The sequence below is a fragment of the Sinocyclocheilus grahami genome, unplaced genomic scaffold, assembly GCF_001515645.1.
Source record: "Sinocyclocheilus grahami isolate Dianchi unplaced genomic scaffold, SAMN03320097.WGS_v1.1 scaffold121.1, whole genome shotgun sequence".
NCBI classification, from domain to species: Eukaryota; Metazoa; Chordata; class Actinopteri; order Cypriniformes; family Cyprinidae; genus Sinocyclocheilus; species Sinocyclocheilus grahami.
Window position 1 is genome coordinate 2,176,596 of NW_015505300.1, and position 26,934 is coordinate 2,203,529.

General features: G+C 42.0%; 1 protein-coding gene across 1 annotated transcript; it reads right to left on the reverse strand.

Annotated features, from left to right (window-relative positions):
* Positions 1-3,798: 3,798 nt before the first annotated feature.
* LOC107589875 (phospholipid phosphatase-related protein type 4-like) lies at positions 3,799-26,934 on the reverse strand. Its single transcript, XM_016278449.1, has 7 exons — positions 26,515-26,934; positions 21,653-21,838; positions 10,884-11,013; positions 10,416-10,611; positions 9,154-9,211; positions 8,847-9,020; positions 3,799-6,872 (listed from the first exon to the last, which is right to left on the reverse strand). Exons 1-7 carry the CDS (start codon positions 26,590-26,592, stop codon positions 5,370-5,372), a joined length of 2,325 nt encoding a protein of 774 aa, XP_016133935.1. The 5' UTR covers positions 26,593-26,934; the 3' UTR covers positions 3,799-5,369.

Below are 26,934 nucleotides of genomic sequence, written 5' to 3' on the forward strand. Positions count from 1 at the left end.
AAGTTTAAAAGGAATGGAACACACAGTATAGTCCAGGAAATACAAAGTATAATTAGAGGCCTGCTGTGTGGAGCCTTTTTTTATTGACAGTAATGTCTGTCCCTCTCTGATGGAGGAACCACCTTGACATCTTCTTGACAGGTCATGCCTGACAGCCATAAAATGAACTTGACATTATCTCTCCCCCTCGCAATTGATATGCAGATGCATTATCTTTGGCAGATGACCCCTCCATCTGTCTCCCTCAGTGTACTGTATTCAGCCTGTCCTCAAATAAAAACATTGCTTAGACCATCCATGCAAAGCAAGTTTGCACATTCTCGCATGTATAATCACTAAAGTTACGTCTATGAAGTACTTGTTGAAGGCAGAGACTTTACAATGGGAGTTAACGGGCGATTTGTACAAATGCGAATGGGAGAAACTAATACAAAATGTGACCACTGTAGTCTCGCCTTACAGATAAAAGCCTTACTTATGCAGGCCCTTCAAATATGCGTGGAAGTGGAAAACAGCTTGTGAGTCGATTGTATGTCGGAATTCATAGTATTCATAGTAGTCATGAAACAGTAGGCAAAAAGTATCTGGATGACTTACTACTTCCAGCGAGATTATCAAGTGTGAATGACAGTGAAGTGACACAACTGATGTCGTAAGTCACATGACAGTGACAACATGGAGGATGTGTCCGAATTTCACTCATACTTTACACATTCACACTATATATAACATACTTTCTTTTAACAGTCGAAAACCAAATGTAGTATCTATAAAGTATCCAATTTCGAACGCATCAAGAATTTTCAGCAGCCATTACTCCAGGCTTCAGTGTCACATGATCCTCCAGAAATCATTCTAATATGCAGATTTTGTGCTCAAGAAACACTTCTTATTATCGATACATGATATGTGATGCATGATTTTTAGGATTCTTTTATGAATAGAAAGTTCAAAAGAACAGCATTTACTTAGTTTTTTTTTTTTTTTTTGGAACAATGTAAAATTATTTACTGTCACTTTCATCAATTTAATGTGTGGCACACGGTTCAGCCAATCATAATCAAGGACCGGAATACTTTTCAGAACAGCTTTTAAACAATCAGTTAAAATAAATAAATAAATAAAATAAATCAATACTTACATACCACGGGCAATTTTTCAAATAAATGGCTCCTTTTTAGAAATTTAGTAAAACAGTCATAATGTTAATAATAATAATGGCAAAAATAAATTAAAATAAAGGAGCACACTAATATTGTACTTATTGTCTTATTATAGGCAGTCTGCTGTTACTGGTCAATGGGATAAATCTATATTCCATACTGATTTGATCAAGTAGGACATCTAGGAGACAGATGGTTTAGATGTATATACGTGCAGTATTTTCTTTCTGCCAAATGACATGCTGATACCACATAATAAACACAATGTGCTTTACATTGTCAATTTTCAGGTTTGAAATGACAGTTTCATGGAACAAATGAAAGAAACATTAAAAAACATTTTTTTTTTTTTCAAAAATACACTATGTACTTTCCAATGTTGGAATGATATGGGACTCAACCATTGCTCATCATCATTTTAACAGATGCTGTGTTGTTTGCATTAGCCAGGTGATAACATAACATTTTTTTTCATGTTGCAGTATTTTTAGTGAGGAATGGCTCTTCGCTTCAGGGCAATTGCATGATGTGCATCAGCCCAATGAAAGTAATGGATCAGGCGTCTATGTGCAGCATTGTTAATCATTTGTTCTTTTAGCTGCCTCTGTTTCCTTGTTGTCTTGGTCTCTGATATATTACAGGGCTGTTCAAGCTCTACTCCCCTCTCAACACAATGCATCTGGTCTTCAGGGGATGCTGTGTAAAATGAAGGGGAGTAAGAATCTCTTCCTCAATTTAGGTCAGCTTTCTGACCTACTTAGGACCCACTGATTGGATTCAGCAATGCTAACCAGACCCACTTTCCTGGCTTTCGACACTTCCTAGAGGAATGTGTTTAATCCAAAATGCCACATGTACAATACGCAGTCAAACACTGAGCTTGGCAGAGCATATAAATAAAGATGACGTGATTGTGAAGTAAAAGGAGACCTTTGATTCCAGCTATGAACAAAATGTGAGGTAATTTGTTAGAGCTGGTCATTGCGTTTACTTAAGATGTGCCCTAAGGACCGACAAGGCTTGGATACTTGCACAAAGACATGGATACTACAGCTCACTGGTTTTTAGCACATAGAGACTGATGCAATCTTTATGGAAGCCCGTTTGCGCCACAGAATAAACAACTCAAAAAGGTAAATGCAACTTTTATCTCGCAATTCTGACCTTTTTCCTCGCAATTCTGAGTTTATATCTATCAATTCTGAAAAAAATTCAGAAGTGAGAGATATAAACTCGCTCAAATAAGTGAGAGAAGAAAAGTCTGTATTGTGAGATAAAAAGTCAATTACTTTTTATATACTGTAATGGAAACAAAAAAAGATTTGTGAGATGTAAATTAAGACTTCTGAGAAAAACGGTCATAATTGCAAGAAATAAACAGAATTCTGAGCGCGCTTCAGAAACCCAGCTCCACCTGTATAGATCTTCTACGGGGTAATTTCATGTAGTTATATATGGGGGTTATTTCATATGCGTATGTTAAATGTGCAGCAGCAGTATTTCTTAAATGCTCACAGCAGCATGTCTGTGAAAGTATTGGCAGTAGCAAGTTTTGCTACTTCCTCTGCCACAGCAGCAGCGTAGCAGATCTGTTCCGACCAAACACATTAACATTGTCATGTACATTACCATGCTAAACTCTCAGAGTTGTCATGACAGAATTACACTGAGCTATAATATACCAAAACAACAGACTAGCACAAAAAAAACTTTCTTTTCAGGACTGATAAAAAAAATCATCTGTGTCCTTTATAGAAATTGAGAAGAAAATCAGATTTAAACAAGATCGAGAAAGTGCTTACCAGTTTTGTTTGCAATATGCATCAGATGGTTAGTGAACAGTGGGTGGTCTGTGGGCATAGGTATTGTCATGTATAGAAGGACCTTTTGCTATAAATAGGAAAAGAAACAGACCACTTCACAAAAAGCCATATAAAAAAGTGATTAAATATGTTTTGATCTTTTATGACACCATACAGGAGAGTGTGGAAATAAAAAAAATGCTTATTTTGGTTGTGATACCAAACATTTATTTTAATATATATTAAGACATATCATCCTCAGTGAAAATACATCGCTAAACAAAACCCCACAAGGCGACATTTCCAAATATCTGTCAATAGGTTCAACCCAAAAATCCATTTCTCTGATGTACCATATCTGGTTTAGAGCACTAATAAAGCAAGTGTCTCTATGACACTCAAATAATAACCCACTGATCTCTTTCACATTTCAACAGTTTGCTAGTTTACAAATACTCTGTAAATAAATATTTACAGGGGTAAAAAGATTTAATGATTATTCGGTTGATTCAGCAGAATGAAATAGAGTATAAATCAAGGGACCAGCCATCACTATTAAAGGCATCATTTACAAAAGAAAAGAAAAGCAAAACAAAACAAATCCTTTAGTTACAGTACATACAGTTTTAAGTCACCATGCATATGTAAGGACAGGTTAAAGCCATAATGTGGGGTACAATTATACTGTACAAGCATATATAAAACTTCCAAATGTGTTGGTTCGGATTCACTCTTAACAGACACATCAAAATATGTATATGTATATATATATATACTGTATATATCAATGAAGTCTAAGTTCAATAAAAAAAAAAAAAAAAAAACATCATATAAATGACACTGTACATGAATTAACTACATGTATCTGTCACCTTGCTCAACATACATTCTTATTTGGCAATATTTATGTATATATTACAATATGGTCCTAACAAGGATGTAAACAATGAGCTAGAAATACAAATACACAGTTTAGAACTGTTTAGAAATACACACGCCACACAGGATGAATCCTAACATTGTCCATTATCTATTTTATTAAAACTTCATAGTTTATGCAGCACTTGTCATTATGCAGTGACTGTGCCCGTTTTTCAGTGCCATTTGATGGCAAAGGCAGTGGTTATTTAAAGCAAAGTCAGTGAACATCTGTCAATTCTGCACCGAAATAATTACAGCAGCAACATTTTTGTATAGTTACTGCAAGAAGGAGCTAAGTTATCACTAGCCAATAGGCATATAATACTTTTTGAGGCACTCTATGAATATGATTATTAGTATTTTTTAGACGTTTACAAAAATAAGCAATGAATTCCCACTAGTACCTTGGGGGGCCTCCTATTGCTCTCATATTGTGTGTGCTTCTCTGCAATGTGCAGTGAAGTATGAGTCATTTGTTTATGCCCACACTCTTAAAAACGATGAGGACGATGCACCTCAGTAGCTATATAATCCCATTCTGCCAGGCAAAATGGGGAGACAACTAAGAAAATGATGCACAATACATCACTGTAAACATACAGCAATGGGCCATAAAACACAATTATACCTGTGCTCAAAGCACACTACAAAATATGGGGGCTTACAAATCAATATATGTGAGTGAAATAGTGCTCATTGGCCTATGGAACCAAATAAAAGTTCTATATTACACAAAGGCAATATGACATTAATGTCTGAAGAATGTATTGTTCTCTGCATTACAATGCCAAAGGCTGAGTCTCTATAAATGCATTGTCTCTATGCCAGCAAAGAGCGCTTTCAGCTGTTTGAATGAAAATAGCTCATTCATGGTCACCAAAACACACAGTGCATATGGTTAAACAAGCCCCCTAAACAAAACATCCATTTGGTTAATACACTGTTGCTAAATCCCTCTGTAAACATCACAATAACATTCTCCTATTTGTCTAAAAGCTACGAGTCTGATTGAAAGCGTGGCTAAAATATTTCATAGTGACATAGTGAAAACAATTATTATCCTTAAGCATGAAAAATGTGACTGAGTTGTCCAGAATATGTACAAATATTTATACTGAGAAAAAATATATAAATTTACAAAGTTTTTAAAAGCACCCACGTTGCCATGAGACAACAGACAATTCCGATAAGACAATGGATTCGAAGCTAATCCAAATGTAATAGGCAAATCAAACAATCACCTTTACCAAAGAGCCCCAAATTTAATATTTTGTGCTTATGTTATAGTAATGATGCCTACAGAATGTAGATTGACAATGCACAATGTTGCCTTACGTGTTCTGGAGAGTGCAGTTGTGTCTAACGGTTAAGGAATGTAGATGTATCCAGAATGACTGGCTCTACTCAGTCCCCTAACAGAGCCTCCAATCTTCAGTTCAGAGAGCAGGGCAACTCTTAGGATTGGTACAGAAAGAGGTTTCTTTCACTCTTTGAAAGTCAGAATGGGAGGAGGTGTAGGGGAGAGTTTGAAAAAGTGAGGCAGGTTTCTGGCATTATCAGGACTAGGTCCTCTGTCGGGCAGCAGTATGATGTTGCCTTTCCTGCGTAGTGTGGAGTCTCGACTGGAGGTGGTGGAGAGAGTTTCTGAAGTGGCTTCACTGCTGGCTTCAACCGGTGTGACTCGGATGGTGGTGATACTCTGCTGGTGGTGGTGATGGTGGAAATGGGGATGATGGGGGTTGCTCATGTCAGGTAGGCTCCGGTTGCCATCAATGGAGCCATAGCCATCTCTTAATGACTCGAAGATTTCAGAGTCCCGGTTTAGGTCATTGAGCTCGAGGGACTGCCGGATGCTGCCCCGCTCCTGTGGTTTCCACCTCCAGGACCCGCTGCCATCTGTAGATGGTGGTTTAACCACGGGCTTGTTCTCAGGGTGGGCCTCCACTCGAACAATGCCCGTGTTGGGTTCCTGATCCATGAGGGCTTTGTAACGGATGGATCCGGTACAACTCACGGTGCTGCCTTCACTTTTAGGACTACTGTGCAACATGCCCTGCTGCTTGGACATTGCGATGACCTGCATGATACGTGGCTGGCTGTTAGTCCGACAGACAGTGCTCTTTTCTGCCACCTTCAGCCATTTTGACCGTGCAGTCCCTCCCCCTCCCCCACCATCATTCACCTCCCCACCATCCTCCTGAGGCGAGGAGCTCACATTCTCTTGGGTCTCCTCAGGGATGTGCACCAGTTGGGACGATCCTGGTCTTGACTGGATTGATACCCTAGCGCCACCAGTTAGGCCACCAGAGCTATTATGACTGGCTAATGGCACAGCACTAGCGGCTAGCTTCATGTACTGTCCAGGAGGTCCACCGCGGAGCTCACCATCTAAGCCCATGGCTGAGGGTTCAGAGCTGCAGCGGAGCTCCATGTTTCGCTGGGGAGACAGTTGTCCAGCCTCAGCCTCCATCACCTGAAGAGACAGCTTGCGATTCTCATTCTTTGTCTTCCATTGTGACAGCAGCTGCTTGGAACGTGTGGAGTCCATGGAGGCATGGATAGCAGCATGGCGACGAGGCACTGGTTCTTCAAATCCAGTTGAGTGCACCCGGGGCAAGGTGTTACTGAATGTCACAAAACTATCCTGGCAGAGGGGACTGGGAGGCGTAATGCACTCTACCTCTGTGCTTGCCCTTTTCAAACGGGACATGTTCTCTCTGTGGGATGGGCCACGTAGGAGGATACTCTCGGAGCGAGCTGAGGTGGGACGCTCGCGCATGCTTAGGCTCTTAGGTGGAAGTAAGCGTGGTGGATCTGTGTTCAGGTTTGGTAAAGGTCTCAGAGGCTCTCGCATGGCAGGTGGAGGCACCAATGGCTGGGGCTGTGGTGGAGGTTGCGGTGGCTGTGGTTGTCGGAGAGGAGGATGTACATGTGTCTTCAGAGATGTGTCTTCACTAGGTTTAAAGTTTCCGACTGCATACAGACCCTAAAGTAGTGCAAAAATTAAGAATATATACAGCAACATCAATCAATAGATGCCATATCGATCTTAGTCAAAATAGTGATAGAGATAGAAGAGAAACACCCCCACAACATAATGCTGGCACCACCATGCTTCACAGTAGGTATGGTGTGTTTTGAGTGTTGTGTTGTGTTTGCTTTTCACCAAACATAGTGCTTGGAGATTAGTCCAAAAATTAAAAAAAAATTGGTATCATCAGACTATAGCACAATTTGCCTGATGGCATCAGACTCTTCCAGGTGTTTTTTTTTTGCGTAGCACAAATGAGAAATTATTTTTAAGGAAAGACTTCTTTCTTTTAGCACAGTGTTTGGTGAAAAGCAAACACAACACATCACCCAAAACACACCATACCTACTGTGACGCATAGTGGTGGCAGCATTATGTTGTGGGGGTGTTTGTCTTCAGCAGGGACTGGGCAATAGGTCAGTACTGAAGGGAAAATGGATGCTGCCAAGTACATCCAAATTCTTGAGGAAAACCTGCATCCTTCTGCTAGACAGCTGAAGATGGGCAGGTCAATCACCTTCACGACAATGATCCTAAACATACTGGGAAAAGAACAACACAATGGCTTAAGGATTGGAAGATGAATGTCCTTGAGTGGCCAAGTCAGAACCCTGACTTACATCCCACAGAAAATCTGTGGATGGACTTGAAGAGAGCAGTCCATTGCCGCTCACCACATAATTTGACTGAACTTGAGGAAGAATGGGCAAATATTCTCCAGCTAGGTGTGCAAAGCTAGTACAGACATATCCAAAAAGATTACTGGCTGTAATTAAAGCAATACTCTATGAAGTATTAAATCAGGGGACTGGTGACTTTTCCAAACCTGTTATTCTAGTTTTTTTAGTAAATAAAGCTGAAAAAGCTTTTTTTATGAATGGGTTTTGATTTCAGGCTGTACAACAAATAAAGTAACTCTTTCAAAGAGGTGTGATGATTTTCTATAGGCACTTCATGTCTCAGTCATTAGGTTTGTGCTCCTTTCTGACTGTCAAAGACTAGAATCTTCTCCAGTCGATGGAAACAGTCTTTAAGCGTGTCGAGTCCTGTCTTAGAATGTTTCAGCTAGTTGTTAACCGTGTCCCCAGCTTTAGCTGGCTAGCCAGCAAGTCTCTCAGCCTGACCATCTGTAAAGTATCCAAACCCCCCTAGAACTAGTTAACAGTCCAGTCTGACCAGATTTTATTTTTTTCAGCAGTGTTGTCCTAAGGCCCTATGTCATTTTTCACAACCTATGTTCATATTCACATTTTTTCAAGTTTTTTTGTCACCAGTAATTGCTTTGCCAAAATATATTTTCAACATTAACATTAGCTGAATGATCGACGGCCTTGCTTTCATTCTCCAAAAATAATACATATGGTGCCTACATTGACTAAAGTCCATCATGAGTCTACATTAACTTTTGAGAAGTTTTATTGTCTATGATCTATACACCCAATGTGTGATTCCACAGCCAGGGTATCAAACAGCATTACATAGTAATTCGCTTGACTTGATTAGCATACACTATGCTAAGCAAACAATAAAATCAGGACCTGATGTACTGATTTACCTCATCTGCGTTTATTCCTCCTAAAGAATTTTTGGCATTGTTGCTGGTGTTAGAAATCACAGGGTGTACGTAGCCCTCAGAGCAGATTGAGCAGTGAAGAAGGAGAGTGAGTGAGAGAAAAAGAAAGAAATGGTGGGAGGAATGTGAGGGGTGTGTGTGGGTGGAGAGCAGAAAAGAAGCCACAAGGGATTTGCATGTGTGAGCTATTTTTATCTCCATTAAAACAGCATTGTCTTATAGCCCCTCGCTAATTCTCTGTGATTCTTCTCCAGAGTCAGGTTTCATAGAGTAATATGGATTGGTCATGGTAAAATGAAAAATGAATTATCGTCCACGCAGTGCCTTAGAAAGCTTCTTCTCACAACAGGACTCACCAGGTAGATGGCTAAGCCCCCTCCAATGAGAAAGCCAGAGTAGACATCCACAGCATGGTTCTTGAACTGAATGATGCGAGTCAGGCCACAGATAATGCCACAAATGATAAAGGAAAACACCAGGAGTGGCTTCAGGAGCTTGGATGAGTCAGTCAGAGTGGCATTAAAGTACATCTGTGGAAGGAGACCAGCCTTTTGACTGAAGTTTAATGAAAATGCTTAAGAGTGGAAAGGACAGTTGGATTATTTGGCATGCAGTTACATATCGCTTGAGTCAACTGTGCCATGAGTCAAGTGGATTACTTACGGAGATGTACACAGCCGCAAAAGCTGCCAGAGTGGCGTGCTGAGATGGGAAGGACTTCCTGTAACGAGAGGCAGACAGCCTAGTCAGATCATTAGATCTTTTTCACACTGAACACATTTGAAGTAGTGTACCATGCTAAAGGACAGATGGGAACAGAAAGCCACAGATAATCATGTCTATAGTGCCCTAACTCATATGCACCAAACAGCATCAGAGCTTTTTATTTCCAAGAATGTTCTCATAAAACCAACAGATATGTCTGAATAGAGTGCGCTAGATATTCTGGAGACACATTTCAGTGTACGTAACAGAAGTGTAAGTCTTCGGTGACACACACCCTCTTTACGTCTAATTTTTACGTAATACAAAATGTCTGCACAACATATAATCATGGCTATTGAGAGTGCATGAGATGAGTGGAAGATTGAAAAGCAGAGCTGCGCAAATGGATGTGTGTGGGTGTGCTGGAATGGGCAGCCGGGTTGCGAGAAAGGCATCAAGACTTTGTGTGGGTTTTACAGGAGCGCCATGTGCCAGAGGACAGGGCCACATTCATTCGGGTGCCTTCACATTTATCTACACTGTTTCCAGCAGAGATTAAATACAAATCTATTGATCCAACCAGACTTTTACTGTAAGTAGAGTTGCTGTGCTGCAGGTCCATTTAAATTTTGTCAGCCATAATATTTAAAATCATCTTTGTTTGGGTATATTATTAATCACCCACACTCCATCATCTGACTTTTGAGTTTCAAAGTGAGCTTTTAGTGAAGTCAGTCTTGAATCATTGCATGGCATAGGCATTTTAATTGCAGATGCTTGATGAGAAAAAAATAATTTTCATAATCTTTAATCAAAATATTTAGTAACAGTAACTTGCTCTGCATCTTAAACAACTTTCCTTTTCTGCTGACATCACTTTGACCACACAGGCTATTGGACAATGTTAACCAATAGCCAAACAGCTATTTACACACTAATTGGCAAACACACATTGAGTATGGCTCCATTCTGTTATAAAATGCCCATTCAAACAATTCCCAATGAATAAAATTATATCCTGCCCTACATTTGTTTCTGGTTTAATATCCTGTTTCACTTAAAAATGCATCACAATATGGAAGTAAAATGGGTTGCCAGTGACATTTCACGTTGACTTCAAAATAGTATGTAATACTTCGTCCAAATGTAGACCTTTCTTTGGGCATGATTATGCATTAGGCTTGATGAAGTACAATATGACACAGATAACGCTCTCTGACCTGCCAGCATTGATTGCTGCTGGATCAGGCCCAGAGCAGATGTCATCCACAATGAAAGAATTCTCATCACACGAATTGTTGAGGCTGGTGTAGTTGGGCTTGCACACAGTGAGGAAGTAGGGGGCATGGTATCCTGTGGCCAGCTGGATAATATCTGTGATGAGTGCTGTGATGCACAGGCCAAACACATGGACTCCTGAAAATGAGACAAAAGCACACAAGAAAATACACACACAAAGCTTTTTCCTCAGTCATATAAAGCAAATACTACATTTCATAAGCAGCAAGAAGACTTCATAAGCTTGTGATAAAATAGATGGAGCTTTCATTATTAATATCAAACTCAATCTAGTACAAGACTATAAAACAGACAGAATGAGTCAAGATCAAAAAAGTATTCCAAATAACATTTATACAAGCTATATGGCTTTTTATAGAGTCTCAAAGATCAGAAAAATATACACCCACCCACAAACCTCACAGCTCTTCGGATGTAAGAGTTGAAATTGCAGCCAGCGGCGTTTATGTTAGCCTCTGTTTTGATGGCAATGTTTCTTCTGGCCAAGCTGCAGTACAGGATCCCTTCCCCAATCATAATCTGTGGGAAGATGGTCATCTGTGTTTACCCAAACATACAGCACCCCCCTTATACCGCTACCTGTCCACTTTTTAGTGGCGTCCAGATGTAATTTCTAATACAATCACAGACACATCAACTCCATTACTGTAATTAAAGTAAGAACTCCAATCCATCCATCCATTGATTCATAGCCATATGAGAGGGATTTCATCCAAAACTAAAAAAAAAGTGATGAGGGAAGGAGGTGTCTTGAAAGTCATCCAGGCCTCCAATATCGCAATGACTAAACTGTTAATTCCATGTAAATGAAAAGCAGAAACCCATAGATTTATAAGTAAATGCTTCTGAAGGGGGCATCTGCTGTAAAGGACGAGATAGAGAGTGAGAGAAATGAACAAGTGATCAAACCCCCCCTTGAGATCACACTTGCCGCACACCTACAGTCAAGTGCAGCACTCGAGTGCAGCAGGCACTACCATAACAGCTGGAGCTATCAGCAGGATACACATTCACACGCCGCCTGCTAGCAAAGGCTCAGCCATAATACCCATACAGTACTGAGGCCCAAATCTCATTTGGGTGATTTAACATTGAGAGAGTTTGCTGAGTGATAAAACGTGATGTAGAAGTCAAAATTATGACTCAAATGTTTGAGCTGAGGTGGCCATTTGTACCCATGCTTCACTGCAGACTTTATTTACAGTGGTTGACAAATGCATAATGCACAGGATAAGCAATAGTGATAGAACTCAAATGAGCATAGCCGCCTTGCAAAATTAATTAGGGCAGTTTGGTGTAGCACCTAATGTGATGAAAACACCCAAGCGACGTGCTGAGAAGCTGATAAAACAAATATGTCATTAAACATTAAACGAATCTGCTCTCTGATGAATTTAGGTGGAGTGAGGCAATTTTAAGATGATGTTGATGAGACCAAAATTGGAATAACAAACTTTGAAACCATTGTGAATATTATAAGCAACTGGGGCAATGAAAGAAAGCTTTTCAACCTTATCTTGAAAATGGATTAAAACATTTTTCAAAACCATACAAAGTATATTACTAAGAGCTGGATGTGTTTTAAACTGAAAGATATTTTTTCCCTTTTCTTTTTTGGACAGTCTTAATAGTCATTGACCCAGCTATGACCCAGTGACATATTTCTTCAAAACCTACACTACCGCTCAAAAGTTTGAAATCTGAATTTTTAAAAATGTTTTTGAAAGTCTCTCATGCTCACCAAGGCTGCATTTATTTAACCAAAACTACAGTAAAAAAAGTAATATTGTGAAATATTATTACAACTATAAAAATTGATTTCTATTTTAATACTTTTTAAAATATAATTTATTCCTGTGATGGCAAAGCTGAATTTTCAGCAGCCACTTCTCCAGTCCTCAGTGTTACATGATCCTTTGAAAATCATTCTAATATGCTGGTTTGGTGTTCAAGAAAGCAATGTTGAAAACAGTTGTGATGCTTAATATTTTTGTGGAAACGTACTCGGTTACTAACGTAACCTTGGTTCCCTGAGATACAGGAACGAGTACTGCGTCTTGCTTAAGACGCATATGGGAAAAAGCCTTTTTTCTCCTGAACTGAAGCCTTTTCATTCACACAGTGAAACTGCACGGCCATTGGTTCGTGCAGTGCTTAAAAAAACGAACCAATGGCTCGGCAGCATCAAAGCCCGCCAGAATGGGCGGGGCATCTGGCTATCTAAGCGGGCGCTCGCCACAGGATTCTCAGGTTTACTTCCGACTGAGTCGTGCGGCTACATAGCATGGCAAGCAACACAGTACTCGTTCCTGTATCTCAGGGAACCGAGGTTACGTTAGTAACTGAGTACGTTCCCTTTCAATACTTCACTCGTACAGCGTCTTGCTTAAGACGCATATGGGAACATAGTACAATCACGCCGTGCTAATGTAGTGGAACGAATAAAGGTATAAGCTTCCATAAGCAACCAATGCTCATAGAGAAGTCAACAATAACCCAAGGCTAAGACGGGCTGAGCTTTCTAGGTCACACCCGGCCTGGTTAATCGTTCCAGAGTATTCCCGTAACTTCGACACCCAGGGGTCGAGAGCTAACAGGTGAAACAATGCCAGAGAACTTGGGCGTGATACAGCCAAGATCTATCTCTCTGCCATATCTGTTTACGCAGCGCGTGCCACTTCAAGCGGAAAGGACCCTGGCCTGCAAGGCCGGGACTTCCAGGTTATAAAACCTCAGATCGGTTTATGCAGCGCATGTCACCTCAAGCTGAAAGGACCCTGGTCTGCAAGGACACACCACTAGACCATGCCCAAGACGAGGCAATGCCTCTAGTTGAGTGGGCCTGTACTCCAATGGGGCATTGGAGGCCCAAGGAAGAGTACGCTAGCAAGATGGAGTCTACTATCCTTCTAGAGAGTCTTTGCTTCATATCTGGAAGCCCTTTGGTGCGGTTACTGAAGCTGACAAAGAGTTGGTCCGATCGCCTATAGGGAGCGGAACGCTCAATATAGATTCTCAAAGCTCTGGCGGGGCAGAGCAGAGATAGCTCTCTGTCCTCTTCAGTTGGAGGAAGCGCGGAGAGCGTAATGACCTGTGCTCTGAACGGAGTGGAGAGCACAGGTCATCCCCTATTCGCTTTACTGATGCCAGTGCTAGAAGCAGAGCAGTCTTCAGCGATAGTGACCTAATGTTGGCAGACTGTAGCGGCTCGAAAGCGGGGCCCTTCAGGGCCCTCAGCACAGTGGACAGGTCCCAGGAAGGGACGGTAGGGGTACAAGGCGGATTCAGCCTCCTAGCACCCCTCAGGAAGCGGATGATCGTGCTATTGCTGCCCACCGATTGACCCTCAATAGGGGCATGAGAGGCCGCTATAGCCGCCACATAGACTTTAAGCGTGGATAGGGAACGTCCCTTATCCAGCAGCTCTTGTAGAAATGACAACACCTCTGCCAATTTGGAAGTGAGGAGGTTTAGACACCAAGCGGAGAAAAAAGACCACTTTAAGGCGTAGAGGCGTCTCGTAGACAGAGCTTTAGCTTCCGAAATTGTGTTTAAGACTCGCTCTGGGAGGCACGAAGGCTCCCGTCGAGTGGCCAGAGGTGCAGGGCCCATAGGTCGGGCCGAGGATGCCACAATGCCCCGTTCGCTTGAGAGAGGAGATCCTGTCTCAGTGGAACAGGCCAAGGGGCCGCTATCAGTAGATGGGTTAGCTCCGATAGCCACAGCTGGTTCATCCAAAGGGGGGCCACCAGGAGAACCCTGTGTTCTTGTTGCCTCACTCGCCTGATTACCTGTGGGATCAGAGCGATCGGGGGAAAAGCATAGAGAAAGAGGTCGTTGGCCAACGCGTCCCTGGTCTTTGAGAAATAAATTGGGCAGTGAGAGTTGTCTTCTGAGGCGAAGAGGTCCACCTCGGCCTCGCTGAAGATCTCCCAGATCCTCTGAATCGTCTGCGGATGGAGCGTCCACTCCCCTGAGGGGACATTGCTCCTTGATAACATGTCCGCTCCCTGGTTCAATTTGCCCGGTATATGCGCTGCCCTCAGCGAGCGCAGGTTGGGTTGAGCCCACTCTAAGGCCTCCCTGGCGATTTATGTAGGACACAACAGACATGTTGTCCGATCGGATTAACACTTGGTGCCCTTCTAGGACTGGCAGGAAGAACTGACAGGCTCGACATACTGCTATTATTTCCAAGCAGTTGATATGGAAGCCTTTTTCCACCTTCGACCAGTGGCCGAAGGTCAGTATGCCCTCGCACAGCGCCCCCCCAACCTGAGTTGGAGGCGTCTGTCGGGACAACTGTCCTTCTGTGAGCCATCCCCCATGGCCACGTCCTGTTCCATCCATCGGGAGTTCTTCCAGGGGGTCAGGGCCGATACACAGGCCTGACTCACCCTGATATGCAGGTCCGTGACGACACGCATGGGATGGAACCCGTGGTTTCAACCAGTGCTGAAGGGGGCGCATACGCAGCAGACCCAACTGTAGCACTGGAGATGCTGCTGCCATGAGGCCCAGTCTCCTTTGAAATGCTTTGAGAGGGCGAGCGGTACCGATCTTGAAGGAGGTCGCCAGCCTCCGTATGGCCACAGCTCGTTCCGTGACTACAGCTTTTATTTGGGCTGAGTCGAAAATTGTTCCCAGGAACGAAATTCGCTGGCTGGGAAGCAATGAGCTCTTGGCAAAATTGACCCTGAGTCCCAGACACTCCAGGTGGCTGAGGAGGAGGGTTCTATGAAATATTAATTCTGCCTCCGACTGGGCCAGAACGAGCCAGTCGTCGAGGTAATTGATAATACGGATTCCCATCTGTCTTTGAGGGGAGAGAGCCTCATCCATGCACTTCGTAAAAGTGCGGGGGCCAGGGAAAGCCCGAAGGGAAGGACCGTATATTGATAAGCCACTCCCTCAAAGGTGAATCTCAAGAATGGCCTGTGACGAGGGGCTATCTGGATGTGAAAGTATGCATCCTTCAGGTCCAGAGAAAAGAACCAGTCTCCCGAGCGAATTTACGCGAGGATCTGTTTCAGTATAATCATCCTGAACAACCTCTTCATGAGGCCACGATTCAGGTGTCTGAGATCAAGGATTGGTCGGAGGCCACCATCTCTTTTGGGGACGAGGAAGTAACAGCTGTAAAAGCCTGACTTGCTCTGGGCTGGAGGAACCTTCTCCACGGCTCCTTTTGCCAACAAATTCATCACCTCTGAGCACAGGACGCGAGCGCGGGGGTCTTTGAGCGAATTGGAGTTAATATCCTCGCTTTATTATCCCAATAACCCATTTCAACACTCCGGGGATGGCCTGCCAGGCCTCGGCACGCGTGACGAGGGGTTGAATTAACTCGGGTGACTGGCCGCACAGGAGCAGAACAGTTACGAGTAATGGAAGAAGAAGTTTGCCCTGTCAAAGAGCTGCGTGGAGAGTGATGCAAGCGGGGGCCTTGCCGGCTTTAATCACTCAAGCCTGATTGATCATCGAGTTTGCCATTTCTGCCTCTGAGTAACTGGGAGGAGAGAAACACCAGAGCGGGGGAGGCGGAGCTTAGCGACACACAGACAAATGCGAAGCTGCCCACATTTCGCTTTGATCTGCCTGGGAGGATTAAGCTGCTCGTAGAACAAGGTGCACCGATCCTCAGGTGTATCACACACTGGCATGATGTGTCTAGAGGATTGCTCAAGTCTGATCGTTCAACCCGTGAGCTCTTCGTTGCTTCCTCCGAGGTAGCTGGGAGGAGAGAAACATGAGCGCGGGGAGGCGGGGCCGCAAATTCACAAATTTGAAGCTGTCAGCGGAAGTATCTGCTCCGATCTACTTTGTAGGATAGAGCCGCTTGATGTAAAGAGGGGCACTGATCCTTTTGTGTGAGACACGGATCGAAGCGCAGTGGGGAGAGCGAGTACGCAGGCTCTGTGTCGGCGTGAGATCGCTCAGACCTGGTTGCTTAGTTCCCAGGCTTTGTCGTTCCTCTCTCCGAGGCTTGCTGAGAGAGGAGAAATGTGAGAGCGGGGCTGTTCAGTGAAAAGCGGTCCACGAGTGGAGAAAAGCGAGACTCATGCTCGAGTGAGCATTCTGTCTCAGTAAGCGCGTAGCTCACTGCCCTTCTGCGGCGGATCCGAGTGCAACGGGGAGAGCAAGCACGTGGGTACAGTGCCGGCATGCGATCGCTCAGAACCGGTTGCTTAGCTCCCTGACTCCGCTGTTTCTTTCTCCGAGGCTCGCTGAGAGAGGAGAAACGGGAGATCGGGGCTGTCTCCAGTGGAGGCGGACCGCGAGTGGAGAAGATCGAGACTCATGCTCGAGTGAGCATTCTGTCTCAGTAAGCGCGTAGCTCACTGCCCTTCTGCGGCGGATCCGAGTGCAACGGGGAGAGCAAGCACGTGGGTACAGTGCCGGCATGCGATCGCTCAGAACCGGTTGCTTAGCTCCCTGACTCCGCTGTTTCTTTCTCCGAGGCTCGCTGAGAGAGGAGAAACGGGAGATCGGGGCTGTCTCCAGTGGAGGCGGACCGCGAGTGGAGAAGATCGAGACTCATGCTCGAGTGAGAGAGCAGTCTCTGCGTGGGGTCTACCCAGACAGATGACATACACATTGCTCTTCTGCATTGTGCAAGTTTCCCTGCACGAGCCACACTCGCAGAACGACATTTGCAACAACGTCGCTAGAATTTGCTTTTTTAGGGCTTATCTGCTAGAAATAAGCTCTTTTAGAATCGCCGGATGGGGAAACGGACCGGAACTGCTGCATCGCTGTAGCAGTGGAGAAGCAGGTCAGCTGTGCTGAGAGGTCCCGAGACGTCCCCAACGGCGAGCAGGCTTTCAGGATCAGCGATGAGCGTGGAGTCGTCACTGAAGGAGAACTAATCTGAGAATCCTGTGGCGAGTGCCCGCTTATATTGCCAGATGGCCCGCCCATTCTGGTGGGCTTTGGCAGGCTTCGTCGCCATAGGCTCATGCAGCTCTGCTGCCGAGCAATTGGTTCGTTTTTTAAGCACTGCACGAACCAATGGCCGTGCAGTTTCACTGCGTGAATGAAAAGGCTTCAGTTCAGGAGAAAAAAGGCTTTTCCCCATATGCATATTGTCTAAAGCAAGACACAGTACGAGTGAAGTATCGAAAGGGAATCATGATACATTTGTTTTCAGGATTCTTTGATGAATAGAAAATTTAAAACCGAAATTGATTTGACATATCAATTGATCTGATTGACAACTGATCTGATACATTTTGTAAGATTATAAATGTCTGTATCTTACTGACCCCAAACTTGTGAAGAGTAGTTAAAATATGACTCTCAAAAATGCAACTTCCAACCTTTGAAACTCTGAAGAAATGTAACAACCAGGTCTTGGAGATATTTCCACCGAGCCGGATTGACACTTGTTAACCTCAACATGTATACAGATGGTAAAATGCAGTTTAGGGCAGTCTATTAGACTCATGAGTTCATCACCTAGGGTCTTGATAATACACTCACGACATGCCTGGAGAAGCTTAGCACCTTGTCGCCCAGCTGATGTTTGAAATGCATGCTGGCTGGGTGCCAGTCAAAACTTTACTGACAGTTTGGGGAGAAGACACCATGCAAGACAGGCAAAGAGCAAGAAATAAAAATGGAGAGAGAGAACACAAATAGAAATGCCAACAACAATTTAGGTGAGGTGAAAGCATAGAAACCTACACTTAAAGTGAATTGCGTAATTTTTAGGCTAGTTTGACAAAAATTTGCTCTTTGACAAATTGCTTTTGTTCCATTTTATGTCACATTGCATAAAATCATCTGCAAAATGCATAAATATACATTTATTTCTGTTTTATTTATTACTTATATATACATATACATCTGTTTATTAGCTTTGAAGCCATAAAAAAAGATGACTCATCCTGTACTACACAAATGCTTGTCCAATAAGATGCTCTCTAGAATGAGAATGTCCCCCTGTAATCTCTAATACTGACTAGCAAGCAGCAAATCATGGTTCATGGCTGAGACAAAGCTAAAGCCACCAAGCGATTTCATACCGTTCATGCGAATCGGAACAGCAAAGTCCACTCAAAAATTGAGCCGACAGGAAACATTGATGTAGTACAGTATTGTTTCTGTCTGCAATAGCCTTACTGTGTTGTAACATGGTGTGGTATATGGGCAACTCTGGTAATGCTGCCCTCTCATTTATTGATCTGCTAACCGCTATGTTATGCTCACGTGTTCTGATAATAATAGCTTTCTAGGACTAAACATTATTTGGATAATTGGTAAAAAAAAAAAAAAGTTAAATATCTTAACCCTATTGTTAGACCTACCTGAAAAACTAAAAAGCAATTAATTTAATTCAAAGGCCTGTCGTTATTTTTTTATTTGTGCTATCATTATTCATTTCTTTATTTGTCCTTATTTTATTACTGACTGCTTACTTCATTTTTATTCAATTCAAAGTTTGAAATCAAGTTATCTTGTGCTACTGCACCAAAATTACCCCACTGTAAACTCGCCCCTGTGATTCTGTCTGCCGATCGTTGACCTACGCTAGCCCTAGGACTATTCTTGTGTTTTGCCCGCCATATACCTGTTTGCCATTGTTCGACCCTGCCTGTTACGACCACGTCACTTAAATAAAAGCTTGCAGATGGATCCACACGTCTCATGTCTCGTCAGCCCCGTTACAGAACACTCTGCCATACAAGGACCCAGCAGCTTTTCTAAGGAACATTGGCCAGGTATGGACACAGCAAGGATTTTGTTAGCCCTTAGACAGGGCCCGCGATCGCTGGAGAACCATATTCAAGAGGTTTTAGCCATCGCTTACTATTTTGATTTACCAGACTGTTTATTGATAGTTTTTCTGTGATGGCATAAATCAACCTCTTAGGTCTCAACTTAGACACAAGGGTCCACATTCATCACTCGCTCAGTTAATGGATTATGCATTGTTGACTGTTGGATCGCGGAGGAAGAACGCGACACCGTGTCTGTGACTGAAATGGTGGCTGTACCAGAGCACGCTCACAAAATGGCGGCGACAGCGGAGCCTGATCGCAAAATGGCGAACATAACAGCACCCCGTTATGTCACAGCTGATCTTCATGAATCAAGTCAAGTTACCGTTGATCTTCATGAGTCAAGTCGAGTCACAACTGATCTTCATGAGGCAAGTCTAGTCACAGCTGATTTTCATGAGGCAGGTCTAGTCACAGCTGATCGTCATGAGTCAAGTCTAGTCACAACAGATCGTCATGAATCAAGTCTAGTCACAGCTGATTTTCATGAGTCTAGTCAAGTCACATCTGATCGCCCTGAGTCAAGTCTAGTCCCAACTGATCGTCATGAGTCAAGTCAAGTCACAGTTGATCGTCATGAGTCAAGTCAAGTCACAGTTGATCGTCATGAGTCAAGTCAAGTCACAGTTGATCGTCATGAGTCAAGTCAAGTCACAGTTGATCGTCATGAGTCAAGTCAAGTCCCAACTGATCGTCATGAGGCAAGTCAAGTCACAGTTGATCGTCATGAGTCAAGTCAAGTCCCAACTGATCGTCATGAGGCAAGTCAAGTCACAGTTGATCGTCATGAGTCAAGTCAAGTCCCAACTGATCGTCATGAGGCAAGTCAAGTCACAGTTGATCGTCATGAGTCAAGTCACAACTGATCGTCTTCAGTCAAGTCAAGTCACGGTTGATCGTCCTGAGTCAAGTCAAGTCATCGCTGATCATCATGAGGCAAGTCAATTCACAACTGATCATCATGAGTCAAGTCTAATCACAACAGATCTTCATGAGTCAAGTCAAGTCACAGTTTCCATTCCTGAGTCAAGTCAAGTCTCAGCTGATCTGTCAGTGCCTCGACACGTCTCAGCTGTTCATCTAGAATCACGTCGCATCACAGCTGATCATCCAGAGTCATGTCACATCCTGTCTGTTACACCCAGATTCTCAAGGTCAGCCCTTCGGTATCCCAGTCTGGTATCCAGTGTGAGGGATGCACCGCTGGTGTCTGCACGCACAGCTGGTATCCCCAAAATCACTCACTCTAACCCTTCTGTTCATGAACTCATTCCCCTGTCTGCAGCACTTCCCATATGGGGGGTTGCTTTATGGTGTATCTGTTGTACTCCACCGCCGATTTGCTAGAGGCATTGGCACCGGCTACAACATCTCCAGAGGTGGCGGCTTACGCTGCAGAACCTCCCGAGGTAGCGTGTCAGCTGCTGTGCTCCCAGAGGCCATGGTATCCACTGCAGTCTCTTCAGAGGTGACGGCGCATGCTGCAGAACCTCCCGAAATGGTGGTGCTCGCTTCAGCTCCTTGCGTGGTGGTGGCGCCCAGCAACGCACTTTCACAGATCCACACGAGAGACAGAGACCTTGTGTGTTTGTGTGTGTGTGTGTGTGTGTGTACGTGTGCGTGTGTGTATTATCCATAGACTGTATGGTATTATCCCGCTCTGTGTGTGCGTTATCCCGCTCTATGCGCGTGTGCTCCGCTCAGTCGCTCGCGGACCATGTGGCTGCTCCATTCATATACCGTTCATGCTCATCGGAACAGCAAAGTCCACTCAAAAATCAAGCTGACAGGAAACATCGATGTAGTACAGTATTGTTTCTGTCTGCAATAGCCCTACTGTGTTGTAACATGTGGTATATGGCCAACTCTGGTAACGCTGCCCTCTCATTCATTGATCTGCTAACCGTTATGCTCATGTGTCCTCTGATAATAATAGCTTTCTAAGATTAAACATTATTTGGATAATTGGTAAAAAATAAAATAAAATCTCTTAATAGCTCTACAAAAATACACTGAGTGAGCAAAACTTTGTTTAATTACCATTATAACTATCTCACAATGTTTACATATGAATAAAAGCCTACATTAAAATCTGTCATATAAATTGGTCTCTTCATTAGAAATTAGCCTACTGATTTTTTATAATATTAAAAATATATGTATGACATTATATTCTGCAGTTCTTTCCTGTTGTACCGAATATCTATACTTTTCAAATTATCATATCGAAGTTAGAAATTCAAATATTGTGACAAAATTAATTTTGTAGGGTGCCACAAGTTTGTTAAAATTTCCAAAGGGTGCCGCGACTAAAAAAAGGTTAGGAAACACTGCTCTAGACTAAACAAAAGTGTGAGTGTCACTCTGGAATTTACCGTCACCGCTGGCCCGGCGAAAGCCAGACTGAAGAGCATGAGGAAGGGGATGACCTCCTTTGTGGGCTCAATGTAAGGCATGCTGAGACTCCGGTCATTGCAGCTGTAGCCCGAACGCACTGGCTTAAAAATATCTGTCAACTCCAAGAAGTATAAGCTGACCACAGAGGACACCAAAATCGGGAGCTGTAGAGATAAAACAGAAGGAATATGATATATTAGACGGGTCTCGTTTACTAAATATGCAAGATGAGTAGAGAACAACAATAAAAATCATGCAAATTCTATTACGCAAATGGTGCACTGTCCCATATTTTGCTAGTTTAACTCATCCACGCTAATTTGCAAACAGTTGCTAACATAATAGCAGGTAATTATTTCACTGACAATGCAATGAAGGTACTGTATCTGATCATGTGATCTGTATTTTGCCACTGTTTCACATTTAGGATTGAGCTCACCTGGGATGCATATCCTGTACAATGATGTAACTCACTGATTAGTACAGTGCATCGTTGGAGAAGCACATTGTGCACAAGTGCTCTCTTTAAAAGCGGTGCTGATTGTTCACACACTAAAATATTTATATTATATAGTCTCTTTAAAATGAAAGTTCCAGATGGAGGTTTTCGCAGCAATGCCGTAGAAGAGCCATTTTTGGTTCCCTAAAGGACCTTTCAGTAAACAGCTCAAGAACCATTTAGACCTATTTTCTTAAAAATTCACACTGCCAGCCACTTTGTGTGTCGCTAGTCTCTGTACTGTGAAGACGCTTGTGGGCTTTCCTATGCTGTCACTCTAATGTTATTGGTAGACTGCACGTCCGGCCATATGTTTATAAAATGCAATCACAATTGATATACATTGCAGAAAAATAAGATTCCATTCTAATCTGACTTAATGAACATTCAAATTAGACTTGCGAGATTTAAAAGTAGCATTCTGCTATTGAAGAGTACTGTTACATAAACTACAGCAATGCTCAAAAATTACTAAAACATCATTCGAATTTGACAAATAATAAATTTTCTTGCCACTAATAATCAACATTATGCAGGGGAAACTGTAAATATAAACTGCAACAGTGCTAAACTGCTCACTACATCATATATTAACAACACAAACTATCAATGTATGAATCAAACTCACTAAGACTGACGACATTTACTTTTCCACACAGCTTATTATATCCATGTAAGTGGTTATAGTAAAATCATATAAAACAGTGAAATCGCTGCAGAACTCTGCCGTCTTTCTTGCACTATAGACAGTGACGTGTGAGCTCCACTGACATAGTCTTCACTCCTATTTACTGTTAATTTGAATAAAGGTAAACTTTTCTTAACTTTGTCATATGACTCGCATCGCTTGACGCTTACATTCACTGTAGCTCATGTCACCGGAAGTCGCCAGCTCTCCATTGAGAATGAAGGGGATCATGTTGCTCTGTTGCTGCGTGTCGCTGGTGGTGTGAACTTTAGTGTTAAGAACATTTCAATAATCTGAAGAACTTTTTTTACACCATAAAGAACCTTGGATTCCATGGATGTTAAAGGTTCTTCATGGAACAATAGATGCCAATTATTCTGCTTTAAGAGTGTATGTATTCAAATGGAATGAACAGTAAAGAATGTACTGCATGATAGCTTGCTTGCTGTGCCCAAGAGAATGGTCTATTTAAGTGCATGTCCTACTAACAAGAAACAACACTTCTAACCATAATTTGAGAGCTGTAGTTCCAACCTCGTAAGCTTGTGATACTGCTTGCGAATGTTCATTTGAAATATGGTTTTGGGAAAAAAAATAATCGTTAAAGTATGTTAGTAATTACAGAGCTTGTGACTAGTTGGCAAACAATGCTTTTGGGAAACATGCTGTTATCCTTTTAAATCATACTGTATTTCATAATACTTGTTTGTAATACCACAACATTTGTCTCCTAAAAAAGAAAACACTATTGGTGCTGAAGTGTAAAATGCATTGGGAGATCCTTGCTTCTAAAAACCTAAATGACAATGACTGTGTATTGGTGCTTGTCGAGCTAACTGCTACAATCAGCGTTATGTTGGTAAATGAGTGCCGATATGTATAATGAGGGTTTGGATGAAACTATGCTGGAGTTACATCCCCTGAGACTTTTCACACTCGTCAACGGTACTGGGTTCACGCTAAGGTTAGACAGAAGATGTGTCATTACGGGAGAATGAAGGGTATTCTCAGGTGAATATGCAAGGAACTTCTTTAGATATCTTAGAATTACTCTTGTCATTGACACGGTTCACTCCATAGTATCTCAATGAACAAGGATCAGCTGGAGATGTCTTCGCTGCTGCAGCTCCCAGGAGGAAATATATTACGCTGTGCTATGCAAAGTGGAAATATGCCATCGTACTGAATAATTACGAAACTTGAGCAGACAGAATGATGATCAAAGGTGGGAGTAGGGGTTTAATTACTGTAATCAAGCCCCTTCTAAAAAGGGGAGAACATCTGCAGAAAAAGCCCCTGTGGTCAAAACTCCTAGTGATGCTGTATCTTACAGCACAAATACTAATAACCCCCATGACATTTGCACGGGACCAATTGGAGCTTCAAACTAATATCAGTTATTGTCTATGGTCCACCCATAACTATTATTTATTCTGCAGTAAACAAATTAATTCTGTAGTTTGACTGTGTATTTACTGATGTTTAGCAGTGAATTGCATCTGAACACGTATTTAACTTTAAACATTTCTCATTTATATTTTAAGTTATTACAACAATAGCACACAGCTTACAATGCAATACTTACATATTTTATACACAAAAACAAGAATAAAACTTTGTGTTTACCTTTATTGTGAGCCAACAAAACTTGCAAAATGCTTTCTGACAATAAAGCAACAATTTTCCTTTTCTTTAAACAAAAACATTACATTTTTAATTAGTTTTAACAAAGCTAAATAGTAAACAGTGCTAATGCCTTTATATAAAGAAGGGATGCACAATATCAGTACCAAATCGGTTATCAGCTGATATTTTTGTATTATTATTTATTTATTGGTCAATAATATATTGTCCGATATTGGACATTTAATTGTTCATGCACATTTTGCCTATTTTTACATTTAGATTATCTTTGCTGCCGTCTAACACTTCCTTAAGTCTTTGAAAACATGCTGAACATTTTGTTTTGATGGCTACATTAACTTGTAGCACTTAAAACAATTTACTTTAGTTTAGATCTTTATTTTTATGTATTTATATGAAATAGTGTAAGATTTAAATATCTGCTATTTATTGGTTATCGGCTAAAAATTGTTATCAGTTTTTCTGTATTTTAATATCAGTGGATCTCTATCTAATGCCCAAATTAAAATTATAAAATATTTTATAAACATTGCTAGCTAATCATGGCTGAACAACTGAACAAGAAACAATTTGATATTTACATCATTAGGAAAGTAATCGCGGGAACATATTGTAGAAAAATTAGGAATGTACTGGCCAGACACCAGTGTAGAATGTCAAAGGCATAATAACTTACAACCTAAACTGAGATCTGTCAGCATATTGTGTATGTTAAACATTAAGTTTATAAAGAACCGTCAAAATAATTCTTTTTTTTTTCAGGACAAGTTAAAACTTCTTGGCCATCTTGTAGTTCATTTAGTAAACTGAAACATATTAGTGAAACAGGGAAGTTAATTAGGCTAAATTAGTGAAGCGAAGCATATTCAATTACTTCGTTTTTAATTCGTTCTCAGCTTAGGATGGAAACAAGGTCTCTGCAGCAAGGCTACTCTGTAGAAGGCAACCAGGTCACACCTGGGAACATCATATTCATTTCAATGAGCTTTAATTCTGTCTGATTTGACAAAACTGAGACATTTCCTGGTAAGTTGTTTAAAGGACCTTACATTTGATGTCTGGATGAGAACATGTATGTATCATGAAATCTTTCTCGCTACCCATGGCATAAAGATCATATGTGAATGAAAACAAAGTTAATTAAATTAATTAATTAATTAATTATTAAAGCCTTGTGTCATTCATTCCAGTTTTACAATGAATCACTCACAAGTCTTATTAGAAAAAAAATCTTGTAGTTCATTATTCCCTCGTTCTCTAAAATGAACTGTTTAAACAGAATAGAAAGCCAGTAGTCTATAGTTCTTGACCATGGCATTTAATACGTACTACAGAATGTTTTAATTCAGCACTGCAGCTTGACGGGTAAACAAGACAGATCAGAGACTGCCACCATTATCTCCATGACACCAGTGATCAGCACACATTTGTTTGTGATATCTTGGCCATGTCAGATTGGCCTTCATATAATAACTGTATTCTAACCCCACTATAGTGCCCTCTTAATTCTGTGTCAGCAAGCATTGTTTAAATCACAGACTTAATTTTCAGAAGGTTTCCAGTCCTGTTATTATTGGATTTCTTCACTTTGACTCTGAAGTAATACTCTGCTAAGGCCATGTTGTCTGTGCCAATGCATATTGCATCTTAAAATCAGGAAAAGATTATTTTTGAATGGCCGACATCAAGAAGCAAGCCGAAATTTGATGCGCAAAAGCCAGAACCCAATTTTTATGTAGGCTATTTCACTTCACATATCACGCATACCCCCTTAACATTAACATGATATACAACAAGTGTTAGTTAGCATTTGCCCTTATCACGACCAGAACTGCACACAGTATGTATGTAAATAAAGTAAGCGAGCAGTCATGCAGAATGAACACTGTGGTTCCAATCCGCTTGATTGCTTTGATTTTGAACGTGACCATCTCGTAAATGAAGACCACCATCAACTCTCTTCTATTAATGAGCCATAATACAAAAAGAACAGCTCTCAACTCACTCACCTCCACGAAATAAAAGCAGGGCAGCAAGGTAACGCTGTCTTTGGTCATCTTGCCTTTGAGTCTTTCCTTCGCAGACATGATAAACGGCACGTCCCTTTAAAAACCCGATGCGCGAAGAGAGGAACACTGAAGCCCAGCTGGTGTAATTTCTCCCCGTGTGCAGTAATTGCGCTCCTTCAAGCAGTCGCTTTCTCCATCCCCAAGTGCGCTTTTACTGCGGATGCAGACACGCGGAAAGATGCTGTATCAAACCTGGCGACATCATGACTGAAACCATGACAACACAATCACTATACCCTGAGGATGGGCTGATGGAGATGCAATGTCCGACACCAATTAATGTTTCAAGCCAACCTTCAACCCACCGATTAGAGGCAATATGCTGACCAGATGACGTCAGAGGTGTGCTAAAAACCCATT

Excerpts from the sequence above, each read along its gene's own strand:
- LOC107589875 (XM_016278449.1), bottom strand. The coding sequence starts at position 26,592 with ATGTCTGCGAAGGAAAGACTCAAAGGCAAGATGACCAAAGACAGCGTT. Across the intron at positions 21,839-26,514 it reads CCTGCTTTTATTTCGTGGAG|CTCCCGATTTTGGTGTCCTC; the intron begins GTGAGTGAGTTG and ends TTATCTCTACAG. Across the intron at positions 10,612-10,883 it reads AAGAGCTGTGAGGTTTGTGG|GAGTCCATGTGTTTGGCCTG; the intron begins GTGGGTGTATAT and ends TCTCATTTTCAG.